At 46.7% G+C, this 25,947-nt stretch overlaps 1 protein-coding gene across 2 annotated transcripts in view; it reads right to left on the reverse strand.

Annotated features, from left to right (window-relative positions):
- The window catches only part of Fbln5 (fibulin 5), a 70,650-nt gene that overhangs the window by 18,258 nt on the left and 26,445 nt on the right, over positions 1–25,947 (reverse strand). For both annotated transcript variants that reach the window (XM_050151469.1, XM_050151470.1), the window contains exons 5-6: positions 5,507–5,629; positions 2,796–2,912 (exon numbers count right to left, since the gene is read on the reverse strand). In XM_050151469.1, coding sequence (XP_050007426.1) covers positions 2,796–2,912; positions 5,507–5,629 — 240 coding nt within the window. The remainder of the gene's footprint in view (positions 1–2,795; positions 2,913–5,506; positions 5,630–25,947) is intronic.

The raw sequence follows: 25,947 nt of genomic DNA on the forward strand, positions 1-25,947 counted from the left end.
CAATTTTCTCCTCTCTCACCCTCACTGATTTTGAAGTTTCGGGTAGATAATCATGGCAATTCTGAGAATATGTATGTTATGAATAAATAGCCTCACAGATTATTCTTGCAACAAATCTGCTTTCAGCCCATTGTCCCCCATCCTTCATGTTACACAGGTAAAGGAGGGGATCATAAAGAACACAAGGAGTAACAGTGGATGCCTCCTCCTGAGTGTGGTGATGGTTTCATGTCAGTATAGACGGAACTGTGTGCCTACGGCAGTGCGCTCTGTCGTGTGCCAAGTACACATGGGCAGTGAGTGCTATTTCGATGTTTCTAAAGGTTGCGATGCATGCCCCAATACACATACCAGCAAGGGCTTGGCTAGAACTACAGTACAAGTCAGCAATCACTTCATAATCCACGGGGTTCATTCTGTCCAGCTCAAGGGGGTGGGGGCAGAGAGAAGTCCTTGGACACAGGCATAAACTGCCCTTCACAAGCACAATGTCCCCCCCACACACCAAGCTTCATACGCCCATGGTGGCAAGTCTAGTTGAGGGACATTTTTGCCACTTCAAAAGTCCAGTTAAGCCTCTTAAAACTCTGAAAAGGGCTTTGAACATTCCCAGAAGTAAAGGCCTTTGTGGTAAGCAGCTTTCAAGGGGCCTTGCATAGGGGAAGACTAATCCCATGCCCACAAAGTGCCTGCTTCCTGCCAACTCTGGAGACTTCAGAGGAAAAACAAACAAATGAACAGCCATGTAGGAAGGGTCTAGTGAGATATCAGCCTGTTCTGCTGCCCACGCGCCCAGCACTCAGGGGAGGTTGGCGTTTCTCCAGCCAGACTGGGGCAGGGCTAGGCAGAAGAGTGTCCCCGGTCTACTAAACCACATACCGGTTTAGATAGGCCAACGTTGCTCCCCATTAAGGCTGGCGTCCTTAGTTTCTGGCCAGACGCTTGCCGGTGATGAATGAGCTCAATACTGTTTCCATAGCTCAGAGCTACTTCTGAGAGGGCAAAAAGGGCTCTGCCCCTTGAGCCCTAACTGCTTCTCTCTGCTGGATTTTCCAATGGGCACTTAATCCTGAGTGCAGTGGGCGGAGAAGCCAGCTCAGTCAGCAAGCATGACCATCTGCTTTCAGATCCTCAGCACCCATGTAAAAAGTCAGGCATGGTTGTTTGAGCACCAAGGTTGGCTGGAATGACTATAAACCCAGGGATGGAGAGGTGGAGATAGGACGACCCCTGGGGCTTCCCGACCAGCAGCCTGAAACCTCAGGGCAAGGTACCCCTGCTGACTCACTGAGCCCTAGGCCTTCCTCTCGACTCTGCCACCACCAAGTCACCTGACTCTGACCAAATGGCTTCACCTCTGTGAGGTGTGATTTCTTTATCTGTGGATCATGGCCACAAACACTCTCCTGTCTACTTCGTAAGACTATTGCTGGGGTCAGTGAGGTTAACAGACATTAGCGCTTTAAGGAGACGCGAGGTGCTAGGATTGCAAAAGCTTGACAGTACTTACCACAGCCTGCATGACCTCTGGGCCCTGCTGATGCAATATCCTGGTGGCCAAGTGCCCATGTCCAAATGCTGCCTAAGGACACTGTGCCAGCCTCTGGGGGAAAACCTGAGCTGGCACCTCCAACCCCAGCCTTGGCCCCAAGAAATCATCATCAGTCCTTAGCCGCTTATCTCAGCAGCAAGGGAGCCAGGCGCCTGCTCCCTGCTCTGGTGGGAAGGAAGGGCCCTGTTTTATTTATTTCCTCAACCTCCTGGCCAGCTCTGCTCTCGGACAAAAAAAAAAAAAAAAAAAAAAATCACTGCTCCTTGCAAAAAGAGCCCATGCAGGGGCTTCTTGGAACCATTAGCAGGACCAGCTTTAAAGAAGAGAGAACCTCACAAAGAATCCAGGATCAAATCCTTGAATGCTGTGCTGATGCCTTCCTGTTTATCCAGTGATTTAGATATGATTAAACTAATGGAGACACAATATCCTCTGAATAGCTGGCCAGGAGCCTGCACGCCAGAACTCACTCAAATGGTGTGACAAGGAAATGGGCCCTGTAAAACCTGGTGGCAGACTCCAACAAAGGCCTCATTCTGTGTCCCTATCCAGATCAGGCCACTGCTAGACACTGCGGGCTGGAGCCAGGGGTGGATCCCAGGCCAGATCAGGACTTAAATTCATTCTTTGGGTCTTAAGGCCTTCATGGATTTCCTGAGCTGAAGAAGCCTTCCAGCAGGTACCACGATGGGCATGTAGCTTGCCTTTCTTTCAGATCAGGGTTGGAAGAAATTGTGTAAAAAACCAGAAGGTACCTTTCTTTTATTCTGCTTTTGTGGAGCCTTCTGAGGAACCAGGGAAGGTAACTCACCCTTGACTGTGCTGGGCAATAGGTGCTCCTGACACAGATCAGAGGGCACGTTCCTGAGAGAGATCTGGTAAGGGCACACGGAACATTCGCAGCGTGCCTGTGTGTTTGTGTTGTGATTCATCAGGGTCAGGAGCTCTGAAAGCCACTCCTGCTAGCAGATGCAGAGCGACAAGAAGGTCACAAACAGTACCGGACTCCCGACGGATGACTGTGGCTCTGTCCTCTGCAAGTCTCAGAGGACTTCTTTAGCTGTTCCATATACATCGCCAGCTCTAGTTCCAGGCTTCTATAAGCCATGGGGATGCGTGAGCAGTGACTAGGAATGAGGACACGCTGTAGTGACAAGTGTCCCACAGACAGCAACTGTCAGGCTCCGAAGGTGACTGCATCTAGTGTTGCCTATTGTGTCCAAGTTGTCCACACATCACGTACCTTGGCAAGATCTTCCATCCTCATTGAGGGTGAAACCAGGGTTGCACGTACAGGAATAGGATCCAGGAACATTTGCACAGAGTTGCTGGCAGTAACCATAGCGACACTCATCAATGTCTGGAAACAAATGCAGGCAATGTCAGGGCTCCTCCCTGAGGCCACCATCAGCATGGTACCATTGCCCTCATCTTCTAGGATGGGACTCAAAAGGGCTGTGAAAGGGGGTGACTGCTAAGTCAGGGCCTGCTAAGTGTCAGGAATTGTGATGGCCTTTGTATCACAGTGCTCAGCTTCCCTACAATCCTCTGCCTCCCCCAAACAATCCTTGTTCCATGAACACCTGAACCTACCATGAAATCCCAGACAAAATTTTTCTGCTTTGATTGGAATATTGCACCAAATGGCTTCTCAGAACTTACCCAACTCAGGTTTAACTAAGGCTTATGCAATATTAATGTTCAATGCTATGACTCTCTATGATCTTTATGAGCACGTATAAAGATCAAGAGGAGGGCTCCAGTGGACTGTCTGCCAGCTCCGCTGACAATGACTCTGTCCAGTCGGCAGGAACAGGATCCCAGGAATCGGGAGGAACTGGGCAGTGGTACAGTGAGATCTGTGAATGTAGCTATGCAAGGATGCTTGTTCTCGCCTTGGTTCTTACCCTTACACCAGAGTGGACACAAACCTCCACATGAACACATTCCTGAGCCCTGGAAAGCAGCAACAGTGGGAAGTATGTGCTTCAGCAGAGCTGTGCCCTATGACCTCCCTGTAACGTGTGCCAGCCCCTGAGGAGCCTGATGTCATTGGGAACGCCCTTTATAGCATCCCAGACTGAAAGAGCGATGAGTTGGGTAATTCACTTCTATTAGGCAGGTGCCTCCAACAAAGCCTCCATTCTCCAGGAAGATGGTGTCCTTACACAGGCTCAACTGGGACCAGCTGATCTGACTGTGCTATAATTCCTAATGCCCTGGAACCTCAGCTCTTAGGAAAATAGAGGTAGCACTCTTTGTGCCTCCATCCCTGTGCCCAGTTTCTACTACCTACAGCTAGAAAGAACTCTTCCGCCCCTATTCCAACCCATTGTCTCCTTTTCAGCCCTCACTGGGTTCTGTGTCCTGCCTTGGGATTGTGCTTTATCTCAGTTCCATTTACTTTGAAAATGGTCCTAACAACACCACCCCGAGGTGGGCAGCTCCTACTGGACAAGCCTTTTGGTGTATAGAGTTGCTAATCTTCCCTCTTCCTGAGACTCAACTGGAAACATCACCAATGCCTGGAGAGGCATCAGAGACAGAGAAGGTACCTATCTTTCAGGGTACATTGAAAGAAAGGCAGCCCTATCATTTGTGATCATATCTGAAAAAAGGCAAGGTCTCTAGCAGTGCCCAGAACGGATAGTAGGTAGCTGTAGAATGTTGACAGAGAAAGAAGAGCTTGACCAAGTGAAAGCATGGGGTCAGCCAAAATTAAGAGAGGTCTCTATGTCAGTAGTGAATACTAGTGGGCCAGCCACGTCAGCATGCTGTGCACCAGTGAGCATCCTTACAGTGTGCTCTGTGGAAGAGAACATCCTTCACCACCAGAGGACCAGCCTCTTTTGGCATCTCTCAGATGGAGAGATCTGCCCTCTGGGTATCTATGATGGGCCCATGTACCACGCCTCACATCTCTCTAGTGCCCTTTGTGGTAAGAAAATATCTGGCCAGGGGAGCCAGAGACATCAACATTAGACCCAACTTGTTTTAAGTGTATCCAAAATGTTCCTCTTCTTTGAGTTTGTCTCCAGCTCTATAAAACCTAGGTGACGTAATAGCTAACATCCTTTCCAGCCCTGGAGTCCTACACAAGAGGTTCCTGTGCAAACGACTTGCTCTTGCTGGTCTGCTTACATTCAAACCAGTAGTATCACAGTTTCCATTAGAGCAGAGGTTGGTTTAAATGCACAGGGACTATCGTATTCCCAGATGCCCTCACACATTGGCTCATCGGAGCCTCCCTGCCAAGGAGAGCCATGCCAAGGCCAGGCAGTTTATTGTGCCTCAAGGATGTTTCAGACAGGTCACAGAGTAAACCCAAATTCAGCCTCAGTCTGGAGACCTGGAAGGAAAGGCTTTTGGTTTTTGTTTTGTTTCCTTTTCTATTTTTTTCCATAAGGTTATTTGAATCTAACTTTGAGCCAACTAAATGCAAACCCAGAGAACAGACCTAGCCAGTGTCAACTACAAGGGATAAAACTGTCAACTGGTGATGATTGACACCTCTGGAGTACAAAGAAAGAGCACAGCTGTGGGCTGGACCGAGTGGAGTGGCAGGGACCGGTGCTGGGATGAAATGACTGGGACTCCTGGTCTACCTGTGAGGTTTGGAATGTTTCTGTATCTAAGCAAAAGTAGTCCCTTGGTTTAGGATCATCTAACTCTCACTTCTATTACTTCCTGGCTAGCTATAAACTTCCTGAAGGCAGGAAGATCTCAGCAAGCTTATGCCCAAGCCCTTAAAATGTAGTTTCAAAAAAATATATGAAATGCTAGCAATGGTGAAAATGTCTTTTAATGGATGCTGACACATATACCATTGTTTAAGGGCTTTCTATACACACCCAAAGAAAAGCTCACTTGGACCTCCCTACTGTACCCACATTGTACTGTATCCCTAACAACCATCAACCCCCTGAGTCCCTGGGAGCAGTGGGGAGCCCTTACCTAGACACTGGCCTTCCAGAAGCCAGTACCCGTCGGTGCAGGAACAGGTGTACCCTCCTTCTGTGTTGATACAGATCTGGGTAGGGTTGCACTGGTGTGAGTCTGTCGCACACTCGTCCACATCTGTAACACAAAAATTATTCCAGTGTCACCCACATCTAAAAGCCCTGGGTCCACGTGCTGCTGCTTTTTTCTCGGCTGGGAGGCTGTTGATAATATCACTGGGCTAAACCAAGAGACAGAAGCACCTTTCTGATAGGCACTTTTGAGACACACTGGCCTCAAATTAGAACGGGCAGAGCTGGTCTTGCTCAGAGAAACATACAAAGGGGAGAGGCATGGCTGTATGTCCTCTTCGTCAGTCATTGCTAACCTTTTCTGAACATACAGTACACCAACAATGACTCATCCTTGCTGATCCTGCCCTCTCCTGCCTCCCCTGCTTCCACCCCCCACCTGACTCAAGTCTTCTCTGTGAGGAGATGACAGAGGACACAGTGGGGCCAGGCAGATAGGAGTTAGCCGAAGAGAGTGAGCTTTCACTACCTCTTCCAGGCCCCACTTCACATATACGTCTGTTGACACTGCAGACTTCAGACTCCCCCCACCCCCCACCTACTCAAATGGCATCTTCGGGCTGAGGACACAGCTCTGCGTTAGTGTACCTGCCTGGCATGCCTGAGGTCCTGGATTCAATCACAGATAACATATTTGCATGTGTGTAGCGGAGGTAAGGGGGTCCAGGACCCACAAGTGTGAGCTCCTTGAGACAAGCCTTTCCATAGCACTGAGTTTGGTGTGCTGTGTGCTCAGAAAGGCAGACCAGCTGAGTGATGCAGCCAGGTAAGCAGTGGCATCTCTGGGCTAAATGGCACTGCCTTGATATTGCCATACCCACTGTTCCCAACAACTTGATGAATCCCTGCCAGACTCCAAAGTGACAAGGTGTCTGGGTCCTATGGGGAGCCAATCTTCACTGTTCCAAGCATGGATACCCACCAAGAGCCTTGGTCCAAGGTGGTGGTGTATCCATTTCATCCGGACACCGTAACAACGTGCAAAAATCCCAGCCCAGTTCTCTGCTGCAGACTCGCGCCCCTGCCCTTTGCCTTCCTTCCACCCAAGCTCTGCCCTTACAGCCCAGCCTCCCAGGGGAGCCAGGGGATAATGCTTGGCCAGTGGCCACTACTGTCCTAATCCACATCCAAGCTTATGACAACAAATAATGCCGCCATCAGTCAGGACATATTTACATTTTCCCAGCAGGGAGTGATGGATGGTGATTACAGCTTGGGAACAACACTGCCTTGGGAGTCTCTGCTCTGGTCCCTGACTTGAGAATGGGAAGTGAGAGGGACCAAAAAGAAGTAAGGAGCTGTTAGAGAGCCTAGGCGACAAGTCCCCAAGCCTCTGCCTTTGTGTGACACGTAACATAAACGACACATAACATAAACGACTTGCCTGCAGAGCAGTCAGGCAGAAACCAAGCACAGGACACTGATCTCGGAAGGACATGGAGGAGCTCAAAATGCAAGCAAAGATGCGCACACACACACACACATTCTTTTCAAGGCTCTACTGCTGTTACCAAACTAAAGACTTCACTCTGTGATACCGTTTCTGCATATGTGTATATAACTGAAAATTTAGGGCCACAAAGATGGTTCAGCGAGTGAAAAGGTACCTGCCACCAAGCCTGACAACTTGAGCTCAATTTCTGGGGCACATATGGTGGATAGAGAGAACTGGCAGTTTGTCCTCTGAGCTCCACAGGCATGCCACAACATGACCATTTACACACACACACACACACACACACACACACACACTACATAAACAGATAAAGAAGTAAAATGAATTTTTAAATTTAATTAACTTTTGCTAATTTTTTTAATGGAATTGTCCATAAAAAGTCTGTTTTGAGAACTCAGTGGCTCAGTAGATCCCTGGAACAAGAGCGCCCAAACTGGAAATGTTCACTCTGTGTTTCCACAAGGGGGTGAATGAGGCATTGCAGATTCCAGCTTGCAACCGAATTGCTTACATTAAATACATCTGACTTAAATAACAGAAGGAAAAATACATAGAATGGCTCCAAGGACATTCTTTGGCAGGGCGTCCTTTTCCGCATCAGTGGAAAAGCACAAGTTACGGCAACCTGAGCAGGTGTCATTATCCCAATCATGACTATTCCCTTTCCTGTGTGATAGTTAGGAATGGTCTCCTCTCCTCAGAGAAAAGGATGCCGGGTAAGTACAATCGCTTGTTCATTCACTAATTTATCCTTTATGCTCTATGAGCTGTGTGTGTGTCTCTGTGTGTGTGAGAGAGAGTGTGTGTGTGTGAGAGAGAGTATGTGTGTGTGATAAAGAGAGTGTGTGTGTGTGATAAAGAGTGTGTGTGTGAGAGAGTGTGTGTGTGATAAAGAGAGAGAGTATGTGTGTGAGAGAGAGAGTGTGTGTGTGAGAGAGAGTGTGTGGGTGTGATAAAGAGAGAGTGTGTGTGTGAGAGAGTGTGTGTGTGTGAGAGAAAGAGAGAGAGAGAGAGAGAGAGAGAGAGAGAGAAGGAGGGGGAGGGGGAAAGGGAGGGGAGGGAAGGAAAGGGAGAGACCCACGTGGGGAGCTGGCATCAGGCACAGCCCTCCCATCATACTACTAAATACCAGCTGCTGGCTCCCCGCTTCCTCCTAGGAGCTGCACTCAGTCAGCTGCCCAGCACCTGGAGGAGTCTACCACAGTGATGCTGGCTGGTTCCTTCCCAGGCGGGACAAAGTCTAACCACTTTCCAGGTGACCAGCCCTTTAGTAACCAGAGGAAAATGCTCAAGACATTTTCTGGAGCCTGGAAAAGCCCAGTGTTGCTCCTGCCCAAGAAGAAATCCTTATCCGCATCAAGCCCCACAGCTTCGTTGTCCCATGATGTATGGGCTGAGCTGTCACTGTGTCCTTCACGTGTCCCCAGTGTAGTATTCTCAGTTGCAGACAACTGCTCACTCAGAAGAGCCATCAAACCAGTCAAGGCTGTGCTTAGATGCCTTCTAGGACGACAGACAACCGAAACATGAAGAGACAAGTCTTACAGAACCCCACAGCCATTCCTCAACACTGCAGGATCTGATTTTTCCCTTTCTGTCCCCAAGCTCCAATCCTGTGGACAAGCGAAGCTGACTTAGGCAGCTTCTGCTGAACGTGCCTGTTCTAGTGTGAGAAAAACCATCAGCCAAAGTGCAGCGTTCTCGCTGGGCAACCGGGAGAAGCCATCCAAGAGCACTTCACGTCCACACCTTTCCAAGGACTCCGCTCTTTCTTTGTGGGCAAGGCAGAAATCATTTCTGGGGTGGTGAATTTTTAGCCGGTGAAACAACATGTTTTTCCAGCCTGCTTTTTTTTGTTCCTTCCTTGCCCAAACTAATGGGGTCTGATAAGAAAGAAGAGAATAATACTGCTGCATTCCTGCGCCTCCGTGTGAAGGCTATTTCAGTCTGGCTGCTGGGCTGGGTCACTGCCATTTTTCAGGCAGCCCAACCCGGCCAAGGCTGGAAGCCACACAGGAACTACTTCCCAAGCACCTGCTTAATTAAAGACCTCAGCATTTGAGAACTCGCTTGCTAAATTCCTAGCACATCTGGACTCCATGTGCCTGATGGTCTTGCAGGATCGTTAGGAGTCAAATCCTTCTGTGTCTGTGGCCCTTCTCTCAAGGCTCACTATTTAGCATTGTACCGCTAATTAGGCAACAAATATGTAGCCCGTTTTCCAAACAACAACAAAAGATTCCTTCCATCTTGGATGGAACCAGCTGGAATCTGAGACCCAGACTCTCCCTGGATGCTATTCATCTATCCATAAAGTGAGAACTTAGAGAAGTATTCTCAGATGGCCGTAGCTCTGATCTTCCAGAGAGACTAAGTACGTAAGTAATGAAGATCATATTGGCTGACGGGTAATTGTTCTCATCCACAGGATGCATGATAAACAGCAACGGCTGCGCTTGCTTCCAAACTGGGCAGTGACTTGGCCCAGTCCATTCGACTTGTGCCAAAGTACGGGTGGCCACAGCAGTGGGGAAGGGACAACACACGGGTCTTCACAAGCATCATGAGTCAAAGTTAGAGGCTAGGCCTGCAGATTGGCACTCTGGACATGGTTTTTAGGGGGGGTTAAGGCTTAGGCCATTATTGTGACAATAAAGCAAACAGCATAACACTCAAATTAGATTTCCTTTTATTAAATTCCTGCCATTTGTCCATCAACAGGGAAGAGTTTTGGATGTATACCAGGCAGCATTTTTCCAACCCTAACTATGCACAAGAATCTCACTGACTATATGAGAAAGTCTGGGGTTGAGGCTTGGCAAGCTCTATCATTCTGAAGTGGTCTAAATGAGTCTGGGACAGAGCAGAGGGATCCGCACGAGAGCAAGTCTTTTCAACCTCCATCTGTATACACATCTGGGTGGATCTCGTTAAAACGGAGTCCTGAGACTCCGTCCACATCACAGCTCCCAGGAGGCATCACTGCTTCTGGCTCAGGGTCATCACTAGCACAAGGAGGTGCTGGACTCGTCTGAGTTCTGTGCCCATGCGACAAAGCCTGCTGGCTACCATAGCACACTCAGTCCTCGGTCTTGGTGGATTCTGCAGCCACGGGCTCCACCAGCCGCAGCTTTAGGACATAAGGACACTGGAAGTGTACCAATTTTATGCCCCTACCACTACACACACACACACACACAAACACACACACTTTAACAGAGTTTTACTATGTCACCATGGCTGGCCTCAGAGGCTCAATACTTCTTCTCTTCCCAGGAGCTAGGGTGACAGACGCACCAATTGGCTTTTGGTGTTATCATTCCCAGCTCAAACAACACAACACAGATGCATAGCGTGTGTGTCGTATCAGGTGTCATAAGCAGTCTAGAGATGGTCTAGAGCTTTTGATGGATGGATTATGAAATTATATGAAAATACTAGGCAAGTTTGTAACAAGAGAGGACATGAGTGTCTGAGAACACTCCAGTAACCAACTCCCACCCCCCTAGACACACTGAGGATTTAGTATTATTAGAGCCCATTAGAGCTGAAGAGATGGATCGGAGGTCAAGAGTGGCTCTATTGCTGTGCAGAGGACCCAAGGGTAGGTTCCAGGACCCACATCTGCCAAGTCAACAACCACCTGTAACTCCAGCTTGCCTTCTGGCTATCATGGGCACCAGTACTTACATGCCTACATCACATACTCACAGATATTGTTAAAAATAAAACATCTTTAAAGATAAATAAATAAAAGCCCTAATATGGCCTGGAATACATAGATTGCTATTCTAGTACAGGGCCTCCTCCATGACTCAGTCCTGGCCTGCAATGGTGGGTGCCTGCTGAGCTCCTGTGTACCAGGCTTTGACCTAGAGAATACTGTGTCTTAGAAGGTCCCCTCCCTCCTATTAGTTCACTGGCAGTGTTAGGTTTCCCATGAATAAACTCAGTTCCCTAAATCTGCCCCCAAGATGATGACCAAAGGAAAGCACAGAGATCCTAAGCAGGAGACAGGTCAAGATTTTCCTACAACACGTGACCTTATTTTTCACCAAATCTGCAAGATCGCAGCTCATAAATGCATGGATCTTGAATTCTGAAATTTTCCTGGCTCCCCACATGTTCTGTTTCCTCGTCCTCTCTGAGCCAATTCTTCCACCTCATTCTTCTTTTATATTTCATTTTGAGACAGGCTCTCACTATGTAGCCTTGGCTGGCCTGGAACTCACAGAGATCCTCCTGCCTCTGCATCCAGAGTGCTGGGATTAAAGTATTACACCACAGTGACCAGTGTGTTCCTGTCTTTTTTCTGGTGTCACAGTCTTTGAACTCCTTATCACATGCACACACACACATATGCACACACACACACACATGCACGCGCGCGCGCACACACACACACACATGCACACACTTGCTCCTCACTCCCAGTGCTGGTCTTAGTTAACAGCGCCACCATTTTTCAGCGTCTGGGCAAAGTCCTCTAGTGGTGCAGACCTCAAGGCTCTTTGTCCCAGCAGAGGGTTCTATCCTCATGACCTCCTCCAAACATCACCACTTTCTAAGCTCTCACTTCCTGTTCCATCAACATATTAATTAGGCAGGGCGTGGACTTTCCAAGCAATGCCTGATAAAGCTTTCTCCTTCTTCCTCAGAAGGCTTGACATTCCAGGGAAAGGTTACTCTGAGACCTGTCAGAGGAAGAAGATGATGGACCGCCCTGCCCTGAAAGCAGTTGTCAGCTGCACCACTTGGGACACAAATAGAAATCCAATCTATTTTTCCATCCAAAACAAAATCCTCATGAGGCCTAGTACGTGTGTGAGAATACACAGGTGTGCAAATCCACCCCAAGGAATTAATCAGTCCAGCAGCAGCAACAAACATTTCCTCCTGGGCCACCCTCGGAGCTCCGCTGGTAAGGAAATCTGCAGGTGTGCCCTTCCCACCCTGAGGTGAGAGAGCCCTTGAGCTACCTCTGACTCCCTCGCCCATTCACCAGGACAAGCCAGTACTACTGCCAACCTTCTGTATCTCAGATCCCCGATCTCTGGTAGGGGCTACCTCACCTGCCCTCTTAGAGTTTGAACCAAATACAGAGGATAGACATAGCTCATAAACAAGTATGCATATGGGACTGGGGCATGGCTCAAATGGTAGAGTGCTTGCTTTGCAAACAGAAGGACCTGAGTTCAATCCCCAGAACCTACATAAAAACGCTGGCCTTGGTGGCACAGCACAGACTTGAATCCCAGTGCTGGAGAGACAGACTGAAGGATCCCTAACTGGCCAGCTCCACGCCAGTGAGAGACCCTGTCTCCAAAGGAAGTAACGCGACACCAAAAATGACACCCAAGGTTATCCCCAACCTCCGTGCACACACCTTCACAGCACAAGAACGAAAACATACATACAAAATCCACGCTTAAATTTTTAATTAAAAAAAAATGTGTGAGCAGAACATGTAAGAGGGAATGTCTTAGCTCTGGGGGGTGGGGGTGGGGACAGATGTGGATGCTGACTGATGTAGGAGACTCTTCCTCACCTGCACCCTTTCCTGTAGCCGGTTTCCCAGGGCATGGCTGAAAGAAGTAACACACTTGAAGTGAGCCAGTCAGTGGCTAAGAGTTTAACACTCCACCCAGGGACCTTCTCACTCTATCTATCATTCTCTCCTGCCACCGTCCCTCTACCCTAGAAGAGGCCAACGATCTCTCCTTCCTCGTAGATCAGAAAGCAACTTCCCTATTACTAAAAGGAGGGAAAGCCTTAGTGGGTGAGAGGAAGAGGTGAGGGTATATGCAGGAGTCATGGGGGCAGAATGAGGATGCCATGAACAGCAAGAGTCTTGGGAGACACTGGCTCTGGATGAGGGGTGGCCACATGCTCTAACCCAGAAGCAAGGGCCACCCCACAGCCCAGGGCTGAAGCCTCCCTCACCCTGCTGACCACCCCTTCGACTTAGTAAGAACTGCATTACATCACCGAAAAGTAAAATAGATGCTGGAACTAAGGAAATACCTTTCAGGATTGAGTGTTTAGCTGGCCTGTGGAATGGGTGCCCCCCTTCATAACCACCCCTCTGAGGTCAGCAGCAGCCTGGGTTTCTCCAGTGGGAAACATGGGAAAGCAAAGGAGCTGCATGGGGGGCCATCAACTGGCCAGCCACCCAGCCCTCCCCAGCCCTCCCCCTGTCGCTAAGGGCATGGTTCCCAGAGCCTGACACCCATTCTGCATCTGCACCACACACATATGCCATGGGTCAGGAATTCAAAGACAAATGACACATGGGCATATCTTTGAGAATGCACAGAGGCAGGAAAAGAAAAGAAAACAAAAGAAAAGAAAAGAAAAGAAAAGAGAATGCACAGGGGCCAGACAATCCCCATTTGTACAACAAAGGGAATTCTGGGGGGAAATGCAAGGCACCCCCAGCAGCGACGGGTTTGTGTGTGATGTGTAAGGGGAACCAGGAGGCTACTGTGACAGGGATTGCAGCATCCTTTAGGAACCATTCTGCCAACAAAAGCCTTCCAGCAGGGAGGGAACAGTGTTTAGTCCAGAGCTTCTTCACCTTGGCTGCAGGTTAGGAACATCTGGGAGGCTCTAGATTAGAACGTGTGTCAGATGTTCTACCCCAGCCAATTAAGTGGGAACCCCAGCAAGAATTAATGTGTAGCCCAATAAAGAGCTCCTGACCTTGCCAATGGTATGTATAAGAATTATCTTGCAGGGTGTATGTGTGTTTCAAATAGAGTTCCTATCTCAGGCTATCTGGAGCAAGTTCCAGTGGGCGGTATTTTGAACTGACATTCTACATGATGTTGATGAAAGTGTTCTTATGTTCAGAAACATGGATCTTGTCTCACCGGCAGACCAGTTTTACCCTTGCCTTTGTAGACTGCCCCATGCCAAGAACAGGACCTGGCACAGAATGTTCATTTAAAAGCTAATTGCCTGGAGAGGTTGTGGAGAAAGGGGTACCCTCATCCATTGCTGGTGGGAATGCAAACTTGTGCAACCACTTTGGAAAGCAGTGTGACGGTTTCTCAGGACATTCGGGATCAACCTACCCCTGCACCCAGCAATACCACTCTTGCGAATATACCCAAGAGATGCCCTATCATATGACAAAAGCATTTGTTCAACTATGTTCATAGCAGCATTATTTGTAATAGCCAGAATCTGGAAACAACCTAGATGTCCTTCAATGGAAGAATGGATGAAGAAAGTGTGGCATATATATACATTAGAGTACTACTCTGCCATAAAAAACAATGACTTCTCGAATTTTGCATGCAAATGGATGGAAATAGAACACACTATCCTGAGTGAGGTAACCCAGACCCAAAAAGAGGATCATGGGATGTACTAACTCATAATTGGTTTCTAGCCATAAATAAAGGCCATGGAGTCTATAATTTGTGATCCTAAAGAAGCTAAATAAGAAGGTGAACCCAAAGAAAAACATATAGTTATTATCCCTGCTATGGGAAATAGACAAGATTGCTGGGCAAAAAATTGGGATTTTGGGGGTGGGGTGGGATGGGGGTAAGGGGAGATGGGGAGAGAAAAGTGAGAAGGGGAGGATGGGGGAACTTGGGGAAACGGGATGATTGGGGATAAAACAAGGTTGGATAGAGGAGCAGGGAATCACATAACTTAATTAAGGGAACCAACTTAGGGTTGGTAAGAGACATGAATCTAGAATGGCTCCCAGGTGCCTAGGGCGATGTCCCCAGTTAGTTCCTTGGGCAGCTGAGGATAGGGAACCTGAAATGACCCTATCCTATAGCCATACTGATGAATATCTTGCATATCACCATAGAACCTTCATCTAGCGATGGATGGAGATAGAGACAGAGACCCACACTAGAGCATCGGACTAAGCTCCCAAAGTCCCAATGAGGAGCAGAAGGAGGGAGAACATGAGCATGGAAGTCAGGACCACGAGAGGTGCACCCATCCACTGAGACAGTGGGGCTGATCTATTGGGAGCTCACCAAAGCCAGCTGGACTGTGACTGAAAAAGCATGGGATAAAACCGGACTCTCTGAACATGGCGGACAATGAGGGCTGATGAGAAGCCAAGGACAATGGCATGGGGTTTTGTTCCTACTTCATGTTCTGACTTTGTGGGAGCCTAGCCAGTTTGGATGTTCACCTTCCTAGACCTGAATGGATGGGAGAGGACCCTGGACTTTCCACAGGGCAGGGAACCCTGACTGCTCTTCGGACTGGAGAGGGAGGGGGAGAGGAGTGGGGGGAGCTAATTGCCTCGTACCCACTAAGATGACTACTAAAATAAATAAATAAATAGATGTGTTCTCTCTTGCAGAACAGGTGCTCCAGAGGTCAAAAAACCAGGGCCTCTCTGCATCTAAGTTCAGTCGCTGGCCCATGCAGCTGCTGGGAACCCCAGACAGGACATAACCATCTTGAATAACAATGAACATCCTCATTTGTGAAGGGCTGAGTTCCTCACCAACAACATCTCACCACATCTTTCCAGCTGCTCTCTGAGGTTCTGCAGTGCTTGCTTGCTGTAACAAATGAGTTAAGGCACATGCCCCAGCCAGCAGAGCAAATTATCAGTGGAGCAAGGACTGGGCACTGTAGCCCATACCCACCCATCTTCGGGACCATAAACCCTCATGAGTCACAAATATACTGAGTCTCCTTGTCTTAGGGCATTCTGGGGAGGAGAGAGGGGCTGACTAGCCCTACTCTGTGTGTGACAACCTGAGGGAATGCTCAGGACATTCTATTAGGCAAAATGGGGCCATTGCAAAGGACAGACACTCGCTGACTTCTTTCCTGTGACAAGCCCACCAGCAGTCAAATAGAGACAGAGCGAAGATTGATGGTTTCCAGTGGAAGAGACAGTTGTTTGATAGTTGCAACTATGAAAGTTGAAGTTCCGAAATCAGAGGTCTGTTTCGCTTTGGTGTAAATACGCTCAGCGCGGCTGAGCTGTACCCCTGAAGACAAGGCCGCACATTTCCTACTGTGCATGCTCTGCCGCAATACAAACGCTGATGGCTGAGAACAGAGCCTACTTCTTTACTGGGCTTCATTCCAGATTTTTCAAACCGTCCCTAATCAGAGCGATAAGCAAGTGACCTATGATCTTCAGCTAAACCCAGAAGGAAGGCCACAGCGGCCATGCTGGGTCTGTGCACAAACAGCTGCATCGTTCTGCAACTTAGTGACACTGCATGGGACCCAAAACCAGAGAGAGAAAGGCTGGAGAGGAACACCATGAAGGCAGGGCGGTCAATAGGGAGAGAGTAGGTACAAAGAGCTCTGAATTATCATGGGTGGTGGGGGTGAATCCAGCCTCTAATGTCTGGGTTCAAAGGGCAACAGGGAGGTGGCCACAGAGGAGCTAGGCCAGACCTGGTTCAAATCCTCCTGTCCCCACTTTTTAGATATATAATGGAAAAGCAGATACTGATGGGGTTCTTTTTGTCAGCCCCTAAAACACAGATTTTCTTATGTATAATGAGAATTAGTGATCATAATAACTGGGTAGAATCAAGTATAAGCCAAGACCTTACCACAGTGCCAGTCAGGGACTGGTCTTCCCAGTCAGGGACTGGTCTTTGTACAAAAAGGCTGTGGAGGACTAGGAGGAGGATCTATCCTCTAAATGGGAGAGAGAGAAAGAAAGGTTTGAAACTCAGGCTCAAATCCCGAGCTGGCTCTACAATGGCCTTCAGGCAAGTATTTCTACACCTCCACCTCCTCTGAGAAAACAGGTCTCCTGACTCTTGTGTCCTAAGAGGCTGACAAACCTAAATCCTCTGAGGGACAGGTGCCTACCGGAGCTGAGGCAGGCAGAGGAGGCCCCCTGGAGGACACAAGGAAAATGGACACCAACGCTGGGGAAGAAGTCCATGGCTTGCCTCAGCATACAAAGCCAGGAAAGGGAAAAGTTAAGGCAAGAGTAGACTGATGAGGGAAACTGGCCTGATGCCACCCCAGAAAGGACTTGGGAACAGAATGTGTTGTCCTCTGCTTTCTGGTTGGCTTGGCATACCTCCATCACAAGCATCGTTTCTACAAACATTATACAGTTATACAGTGTGTATAGAGAGGGTTAAATTACATAAGATATTAAAATACAGGAAGGTTGTTGCAATACAGCAACACACAATGTAGGAACACAGTATAAGCATGGCCATGTTTCCTAAGATTTGCTCTGAAATCAGAATGTTTGGGTATTTCCCTGTGGACCCCTCTCCAGACCTGTTTGACAGGCGTGTCAAAAGGGGCTCCTGAGAAGACGGAACAGTGGTAATTTACTCTTCCCACTTTAATACAACAAAGTAGTTATCAATTCAAAAAGGGCAGTGTGCTGGTCAGAACCCGGCTCTATGTTCTTCATCCACCAACTCTAGTGACTGGTGCTGACCAGCCCGGAAGTTTTCATTCTTCATCTGCTGCTCTCCATGAGCAGAGCTAAGTCTGGGTTTTTATTTACATACATTCTTTTAGGCAAGTCTCTGACATGACCACCTTGTTATAAGTGATAAAAGGAGCCAGAGATGGCTGAGCCAGAGATATTTTAAGAGCTTAACTGACTCACTATTAACTAGGTTGATGTCAATCTTCTATTTTTTTTTTAAATAAAAGCATCATGCCTAAGTTTGGGGGAGTCAATGAGATAAGAGATTCCCTTGATGGGCTGTGTAGAAGGCTCAGTGGGTAAAGTGCTTGCTGTGTAAACACGAGAGCCTAAGTTTAGAAGCCAAGCATCCGTGTAAAAGGGAAGCTTAGGAATGTGTGTGCCTGTAACCCCAACACTGGACAGGCAGAGACAAGAGGATCCCCAGAGCTTGCTGGCCAGACAGTCTGGTCCAATAACTCCAGATTCAACGAGAGACCCTGTCTCAAAAACTAAGGTGGAAAACAATTGAGGGAAGCACCTGATGTCAGCCTTTGGCTTCTTCACGACAGGCACTTGTGCATACATATACATACATACATAATATATACATACATGTAAACACATACACCCAGCACACACACAAAGAAAAAGAGAGAGATTCACTGGAGGACATGCCATCTTAAAGGAATTTATAGAATTATTACCATTCTAGGACTGGAGAGATGGCTCAATAGTTAAGAGCTTTGCCTGCTCTTCAAAAGGTCCTGAGTTCAATTCCCAGCAACCACATGGTGGCTCACAACCATCTGTAATAAGGTCTGGTGCCCTCTTCTGGCCTGTAGACATACACACAGACAGAACATTGTATACATAATAAATAAATAAATAAATAAATTTTTAAAAAAAGAATTATTACCATTCTAGAAAAAAATGCCTCTCTGTAAGTCATACAATAAATTAAGTGGGAAGGTCCCTATCCAAGTCTATGAAGTTCAGGACTGTGGTAGAGTCTCAAGCCATCGCTCTGCAGGCAGCAAAGCCTCTGTATCTGCTGGAAGACAGTTCTTCAGATCACCACATTTCTGGATGTGTAGGCTATTCTGCAATTCGATCTAGTGACAGAGTTGGATGGTCTGACGTCACGAAAAGACAACTCCGGTGATAAATGGTCAACAGGCATTCATTCATTCATCATTCACTGTCTCTGCAAATATTAACCAAGCCAATTCTGTGTACTTGGCGCTGGGCTGGGCACTATAAACACTAAAGTCACAAACATACTCCACATGAGCTTCCCAGAACCAGTATCAGGCAGACCACGTTTCCTGATGAGAATGTAATTAAATGGGAATCACCTGGAAAAGATGAATCCCAATAACTGTTTAATGTGATGAATTCACCACTGCATACATCACAGGCTCTAAGATGTAATTACAATAAAATCTGGAATATTCTTTAATCCTCATAGCAGGAAAATGCTGCGTGTCCTATGACGAAGTGACATTTCGGTCAACAACAACCCACACATATTGTACTGGGCCCAAAAGATGGAAACAGAGCTAAAAAAAATTATGACCTTGCATTTAACTCTTTAATCGTGTTTTAGAAATTAGACAGCTTTCCCTCAGACTATGGACGGAGCACACTCTGTAGTATGACACCAACTCAACACCATTACACTCCAGATTCAGCATCACCAAGCACCCGAGTTCTCTGCGATCCACCCCACCACCCCATGTTTTTTATAGTACCTTCCTAGTTTTAGATCCACAAATATTTACTCACTGAGAGGATATAAAGTAAATACTTAAATGTTACAAAGGAACAAGGCTGTACCATGTAGTCTAGATGTGGAGAAAACCATCTGTGATGCCTTAGATGAGAAATGGCCCCCAACGGCTCATATATCTGAATATTTGGGTCCCCAGTTGGTGGAACTGTTTAGGAAGGATTAGAAGATGTGGCCTTGTTGAATGAGGTATGTCACTGGGGAGTGGGCTTTGGGGTTTCAAAAGCCCACACCATTCCCAGTTAGCTCTCTCTCTGCCTCATGCTTGTGTCTCAAGATTTAAGCTGTTTGTTGCTCCAGTGCCATGCTTGCTCCCCACCATTGTGGTCATAGACTCCAACCCTCTGAAACTATAAGCCCCAAATAAACTCTTTGTTCTATAAGTTGCCTTAATCACGATGCTTCATCACAAATCAATAGTAAAGTAGCTAAAGGCTGGAGAGATGACTCAGAGGTTAAGAGCAATGACTACTCTCCCAGAGGACCTGGGTTAAATTCCAGAGGAATTATAAAGGGAAAAAAAATAAATTCAACATTTAAAAAGAAGACAATTAAAAACACAACAGAGGACAGGACAGATAAGTGAGAAGTTGAGAATGCGTGCTGCTTTTGCAGAGGACCTGAGTTCAATTCTAGCACCAGCAGATGGCCTACAACTGCCTGTGACTCCAGCTCCAGAGGATCAGTGCTCTCTTCTGACCTGTGTGGGCATGTACACATACCTGCTGGGAATATACTACCTACCTATACAGAGACACACACCTACTGGGCATGTATATACCTACCTATACACACACACACCTGCTGGGCAAATACTGCCAACCTATAACAGAGACACACACCTACTGGGCATGTACTGCCTACCTATACACAGATACACATCTATTGGGCATGTACATACCTACCTATACACACACACACCTACTGAGCATGTATGTGCCTATCTATATACAAGCTCGCACATACCAGACATGTAGATGCTTATCTAAACATAGACACAGACATACACATAATTTAAAACAATGTTTTTGAAAGGTAACAGCAGAAAAAATAAAAAGAAGGGAAAACAAGAAATGAAATCAATAAAGCTTAAAGCTGGTTGTTTAAAATGGGTAAATTGTTCTATGACTTGGCAATATTTGTCTTTAAAACACAAGTTAGAGGGCTGGAGAGGTGACTCGGTGGTTAAAATCATACACTGCTCTTATAGAAGACCCAAGTTCAGCTCACAGCCACCATCAGCAGCTCACAAACTCCTGTACCTCCAATTCTAGATCATCCAATGGCTCTGACCTCAGCAGGCTCTTATACTCGTGCATATAATTTTAAATAGTCAAAACTGATCTTTAAGAGAAAACTAAGTTAGTACAGAAATATTAGAAATGAAAATAGAAAAGAAACTATTGTTGCCGCAGAGAATAAAAAGGTCATTCAGAAAACGTAGGGAGAAGTTCATTCAAATGAATCTAAAAATATAAATGGAGTAATCTTTAGAAAAACATAGCTTTGCAAGGAAGGAGCTAAGAGTCAGATATAGTGATGCCTGTCTGGAATCCCAGCAGCCACAACGTGGGGGCGGGAGCACTGCCCATTAGTGAACAGCCTGGACTCCATAGTGAGTCTGAGCCAACCCTACACTACATAGTAAGACCATGCCTGGAAAAAGAGAAACTAGAAAGTCCAAATAGCTAAATTGCTCCATAATTGTAAAAAATTTATATTGGCAGCTGAAAACCTTCCCATTCACACACAAAAATACCAGACCTCAATGATCTTACAGGCAAATTCTAATGAAATTTCCACGAAACAGTCCATGAATAGATCAGTTTAGCTTTCCAGAGAATGAGAAAGAAAAAAAAATCTCACTCTATCAAGATGATATGATTCCAGAATCAGCCAGAATAATTCAAAACAGGAATGTGAGAGGCCGCTTTAATTTGTAGATATTGCTGTCCAAATCCTAAACAAAGTGCTAGCCAAACAAATCAGACAGATATTTTAAACACATTATGCTATGTCGTGACCAAAGTGGTTATCTTAGAAATGAATATGCAAAATGGATAATAAGAAAACCTACCAGGGCCTAGAGAGATGGCTCAGCAGCTAAGAGCACTGGCTGCTCTTCCAGAGGACTCAACTTCAACTCCCAGCACCCATACAGCAGCTCGCAACTATCTATAACTTCAGTTCCAGAGGATCTGACATCCTCTCACAGACATACACGCAGACAAAACATCAATGCCCATAAAATAAAAGTAAATAAATCCAAGTAATAAAAAGGGAAGGAAGGAAGGAAGGAAGGAAGGAAGGAAGGAAGGAAGGAAGGAAGGAAGGAGAAGGAGAAGGAGAAGGAGAAGGAGAAGGAGAAGGAGAAGGAGAAGGAGGAGAAGGGCAGGGCAGGGCAGGGCAGGGCAGGGCAGGGCAGGGCAGGGCAGGGCAGGGAAGGGAAGGGAAGGGAAGGGAAGGGAAGGGAAGGGAAGGGAAGGGAAGGGAAGGGAAGGGAAGGGAAGAGGGGAGGAAGAGACCTCAGAAAGAGAGACAGAGAGAGACACACAGAGAGACAGAGAGACAGAGAGAAGAAAACCTACCAGGAACTGGAGAGCTAGCTCACTCAGTAAATTCTTTGATATGTAAACATAAGGACACATGTAAAAGAGCCAGGTGGCAGTTTGTCTGTAGCCCCAGCACTGGGTGGCAGAGACAGTCAGATCCCTAGAGCTCACTTCCCTGCCAGTCTAGATGAACTGGCAAGCTCTAGATTCAGAGAGAGGCCCTATCTCAAAAAACCACAGTGAAGAGCGACTGTGGAAGTCAACGAATGTCAGCTTCTGGGAATCAGAACATTAACATGTACACACATACACATAACACTGCAATACACACAAGTCTACAATGTAATCATGTAAGCACATTTTAAAGCATAAAACTATCTTCAGTACTTGCATTAAAAGTGTTTGATAAGTCAACACCCACTCGTTATTTTATATTATTATTATTATTTTTATTTTTATTATTATTATTTGCAATGTTGGAGATAGAACCCAGGGTCTGCATTTACTAGGAAAGTACTCTATCGCTGAAATATATTATAATTTTTTGCATGTGTATATGTGTGTGACATGCATATATGAATGCATTATATTGGGGTACGCGTGTGTGTGTGTGTGTGTGTGTGTGTGTGTGTAGGCCAGAGGTTGGTGTCATGTGTCTTCCTCAAACACTCTCCACCTTGTATATTGAGGCAGCCTCTCACTTGAACTCTGAGATTGCGGACTCAGCTAGTCTAAGCAGGCAACTTGCTCCAGGGGTGCCCTGTCTCAGCCCCATTGTTACAGATGGGCTATCAGGTCTGCATTTATAGTGGTGCTGTAGATCCAAACTCTAGTCCTCCTAGTGGTATAGTAAGAGGTGTCCTCTGAGCTGCCTCCCTGGCCCTCATCATGGATTTTTTTTAAACAAGAGAAAGCTCAGTAACTATTATTCTTCATAATGAAGCATCCAACATGACTTTTTATTACCCAGAGACAGACAATGCCCATTGTCACCACCTACTCTACATTACGCTAAAAATCTCAAGCAGTGCAGAAACCATGAGAAATAAATGAAAAATCATAAGGATCAGAATATAAGAGAGAAAAAAAACTCCCATTACCCTTGGATAATGCGATTACCTGAATACGACAGAACTTCACCAGGCATTCTGACACAAGATCAGCAATCAGAAATAAGTTATGTTCTTCTACATTTGCAACAAAGAGACTATTGATTTCGTAAGTACCACTTTTAAAACAAACTACCAGATTGTCAGAAATCAAGAAGTCTGCCAATGTCAAGTGTTGGTGAGCTTTCAGATCAAAATATACCCTTGGCACTGCTGACTAGAGTGTGAGCTGGCAGAGCTGTTTTGGAAAACAGCAAAGCATTATTGTGTAAAGTCGAAAGTTCTATGCATTTTGGCCTCGCAATATGCTACCCCCATGAAAGGAGCCCACCCATCGATTTTTTTTTCAATTGCAAAGAGCTAGAAACAACTCAAAGAACTTTTGACAGAGGAATGCCAATGCCAACGACTGTGATGCAGTCTGGCCACCCCGTGGAGGAGTGAGAAGTGGCAGCCACATCAGCAGCATGGAGAGTCTTGGAAGACCTGGGGATGAAGAGGGCAGTGCAGTGGTGGGAAGGCCGCTGTAGCCTGGGTGCTGACTTCTCAGGTGTGCATGGCACACAGCCTTCCCGCGCATGTGCATGCAATTTGTTCCTATAACAAATAATCAAATATTGTATGTCTCTTCCACAGTTCAGCTCAGTTTCCTGGGAGATTGATGAGCAAACATCAGCTGATAAATATTATTATATCAGAGCAATTGGTTCAGGTGCTCTGAAAGCAGAGTTCTGCGGATTTTGAACAAGGAACTCTCTCTACCTCACTGAACACCCTCTGAGGTTGGCAGGGCAGGGATGGTTACCCCTACTTCACAGAACAAAGACCCAGGAGATCAAGACTTGTCCACCATCACACAGCTAGGGAGGGGTAGAGCTGAGTGTCAGACCCAGACAGCCTGTGTCCATCATCTTTCTGTGGCTGCTGCTCCCCTTAGCCATTTACAGAGAAGATTCCAGTCTCTCTGATACCTTGTTACTGAGTACCTAGCCTGATTCTGAGCCATTTTCAGCAAAGCATTATTCAATTGCTTAAGAGTTTGTTCTTTCAGAGGTCAGTGGCACACACTGCTCTAGACAAAGCCCTCGGAAGCCATATCTCCTTTTGTTAAGTGACCAGAGAGTTTTTCTTTTTCCTCCAGTAGAAATTATCCTGATAGACTCTGGCAGAGGGAATGTCCAGCTAAGGAAAGCCAAGCATTGCCCTTACTGACCACCGTCCAGTGGCGCATGGTCCACACACATTATCTCTGCTTATTGGCACAGTAAAACCTACAAGGTACGCTTTGCCGCCATTCTAAGATACATCAACAAGACACCAAAGCCGTTCCCAAAATTGACTAAGACAGAAGATCAGGTGATAAAAAAAGGGTGCTTGGTTCTTTGTGTGAGTGGATGGAGTCAGAAAACATGGCCAGGGGTGATCAGCACCTTAAAATGAGGTCAGGGACTGGAGGAACGGTTCGGTGGGTGAAGCACTCGCTGTGCAAGCATGAAGACTGGAGTCTGGACCCCCAGAGCCATATAAATGCCAGGTGGGTGTGGCAGCCCCCCTGCAAGCCCTGCTCTCGAGGCAGAGACGCTGGATCCTTCCAGGCAAACTTGCTAGCTAGACTAGCTGAATTGGCAGACTCTGAGCTCAAATGAGAGACCCTGTCTTCATAAATAAGGTGGAGAGTGATTGAGCGAGACATCTGACATTAATCTCTGGCCTCCACACCCATACTGAACAGGACACTGGGCCTTTTGTGTTGACTGCAAACATGGTAACAGTCTGGTATTTATTATAAAGAAGATTCATGGGTTTTTATTTCTGATTATTTCCCCACGAAACTGAGAGGCGGTTGCCTTTGAGGGGTATTCTGGGTACCCTGTCTTCCTCCCTAAGGACAGATGAGTAGCCCCTTCCTTCTTTACTGATAACCCTGCCTCAATGTCACAGAAGAGTGTGTGCCTATGTCTGAATCAGACAGTTAAGGCATCCCTTCTTCTTCTATGGATGCCCAGATTCCAGGCCCTCCAAACTGCTCCCAGGTGGTGATAGTACCTCCCAATTTACTCTGAGGACACTTTGAATAATCTTAGCTATACATGTGTTCCAGGTGGCCTTAGAGAAGGACTTGCTTAGTCACAGCCCCACAGTGACTGAACATAGCATGAGTTTCGGGATGGCAAGAGACTCAAGCTAGCTAGCAGCGCCTGCCAATGTCCTCCCGCTGATGTGCTAGGGATCAAGGCAATCTCTCTGGGATAACTCATAAACATGGAAGTTCCCAGAGTGCCAGATGCAGCCTTCTTTGAGAATGCAAAAGCACATGGACCTGCGACAAGAAAAGGCCAAGGCTCTTAGATCCAGCCCTGTCTAGAACTCACATGTCTAGGCCTTTTCAGTATTAAGATACAAAATAGGCAGAGGGGAAGTTGGAGGGAGGGGAAGATATGAAATAAAATTAAAGCAAAACATACTAGGTGTGCCATGCTTTGCATGAAGGGTTCTTTTGTCTGTTTGTTGCTTTGTGCTCTTTTGTTGTTTTGCTTATCAAGTCGGGTGAGTTAGGTTTCTGTCACTAGCAGTGGAGATCACAGCCTTCCCTGCAGGGACCTGAGGTCTGAAATCACTGATACCCATCCTTTTGTATTCCCCTTAAAGACCAGCCTGGCTCTAATCCTCTAGAAGGCCCAGCTAGATTTTTACTGTCCTCATGGAAACCCTCATTGTTGAGTTCCCAAAATGTTTGTTCTGAAGTTTGAATCTAAGCTCAATTCAATCTCATTACTGCTTCAATGAACCAATAAGTTCTAGTGCTGATATTTGCTTTGTCAAAAACCAATACAGGCAGGTATGGTGGAGCACACCTTTAATCTCAGCACTTGGGATTCAGAGGCAGGTGGCTCTCTGTGAGTTCGAGGCCAACCTGGTCTACATAGTGAGTTCTGGGTTAGCCAGAGCTACTTAGAGAGACCCTGTCTCAAAAGATAAAAAATAAACAAACAAAAAACCAAAGCACCAATGGTTTCTGGGTAAATCCTGGGAAAATCTGCTGAGGTAGCAGAAATCTCAAA

This window comes from Alexandromys fortis, unplaced genomic scaffold (assembly GCF_014885135.2).
Source record: "Alexandromys fortis isolate MF-2015 unplaced genomic scaffold, M_Fortis_MF-2015_v1.1 scaffold_63, whole genome shotgun sequence".
NCBI lineage: Eukaryota > Metazoa > Chordata > Mammalia > Rodentia > Cricetidae > Alexandromys > Alexandromys fortis.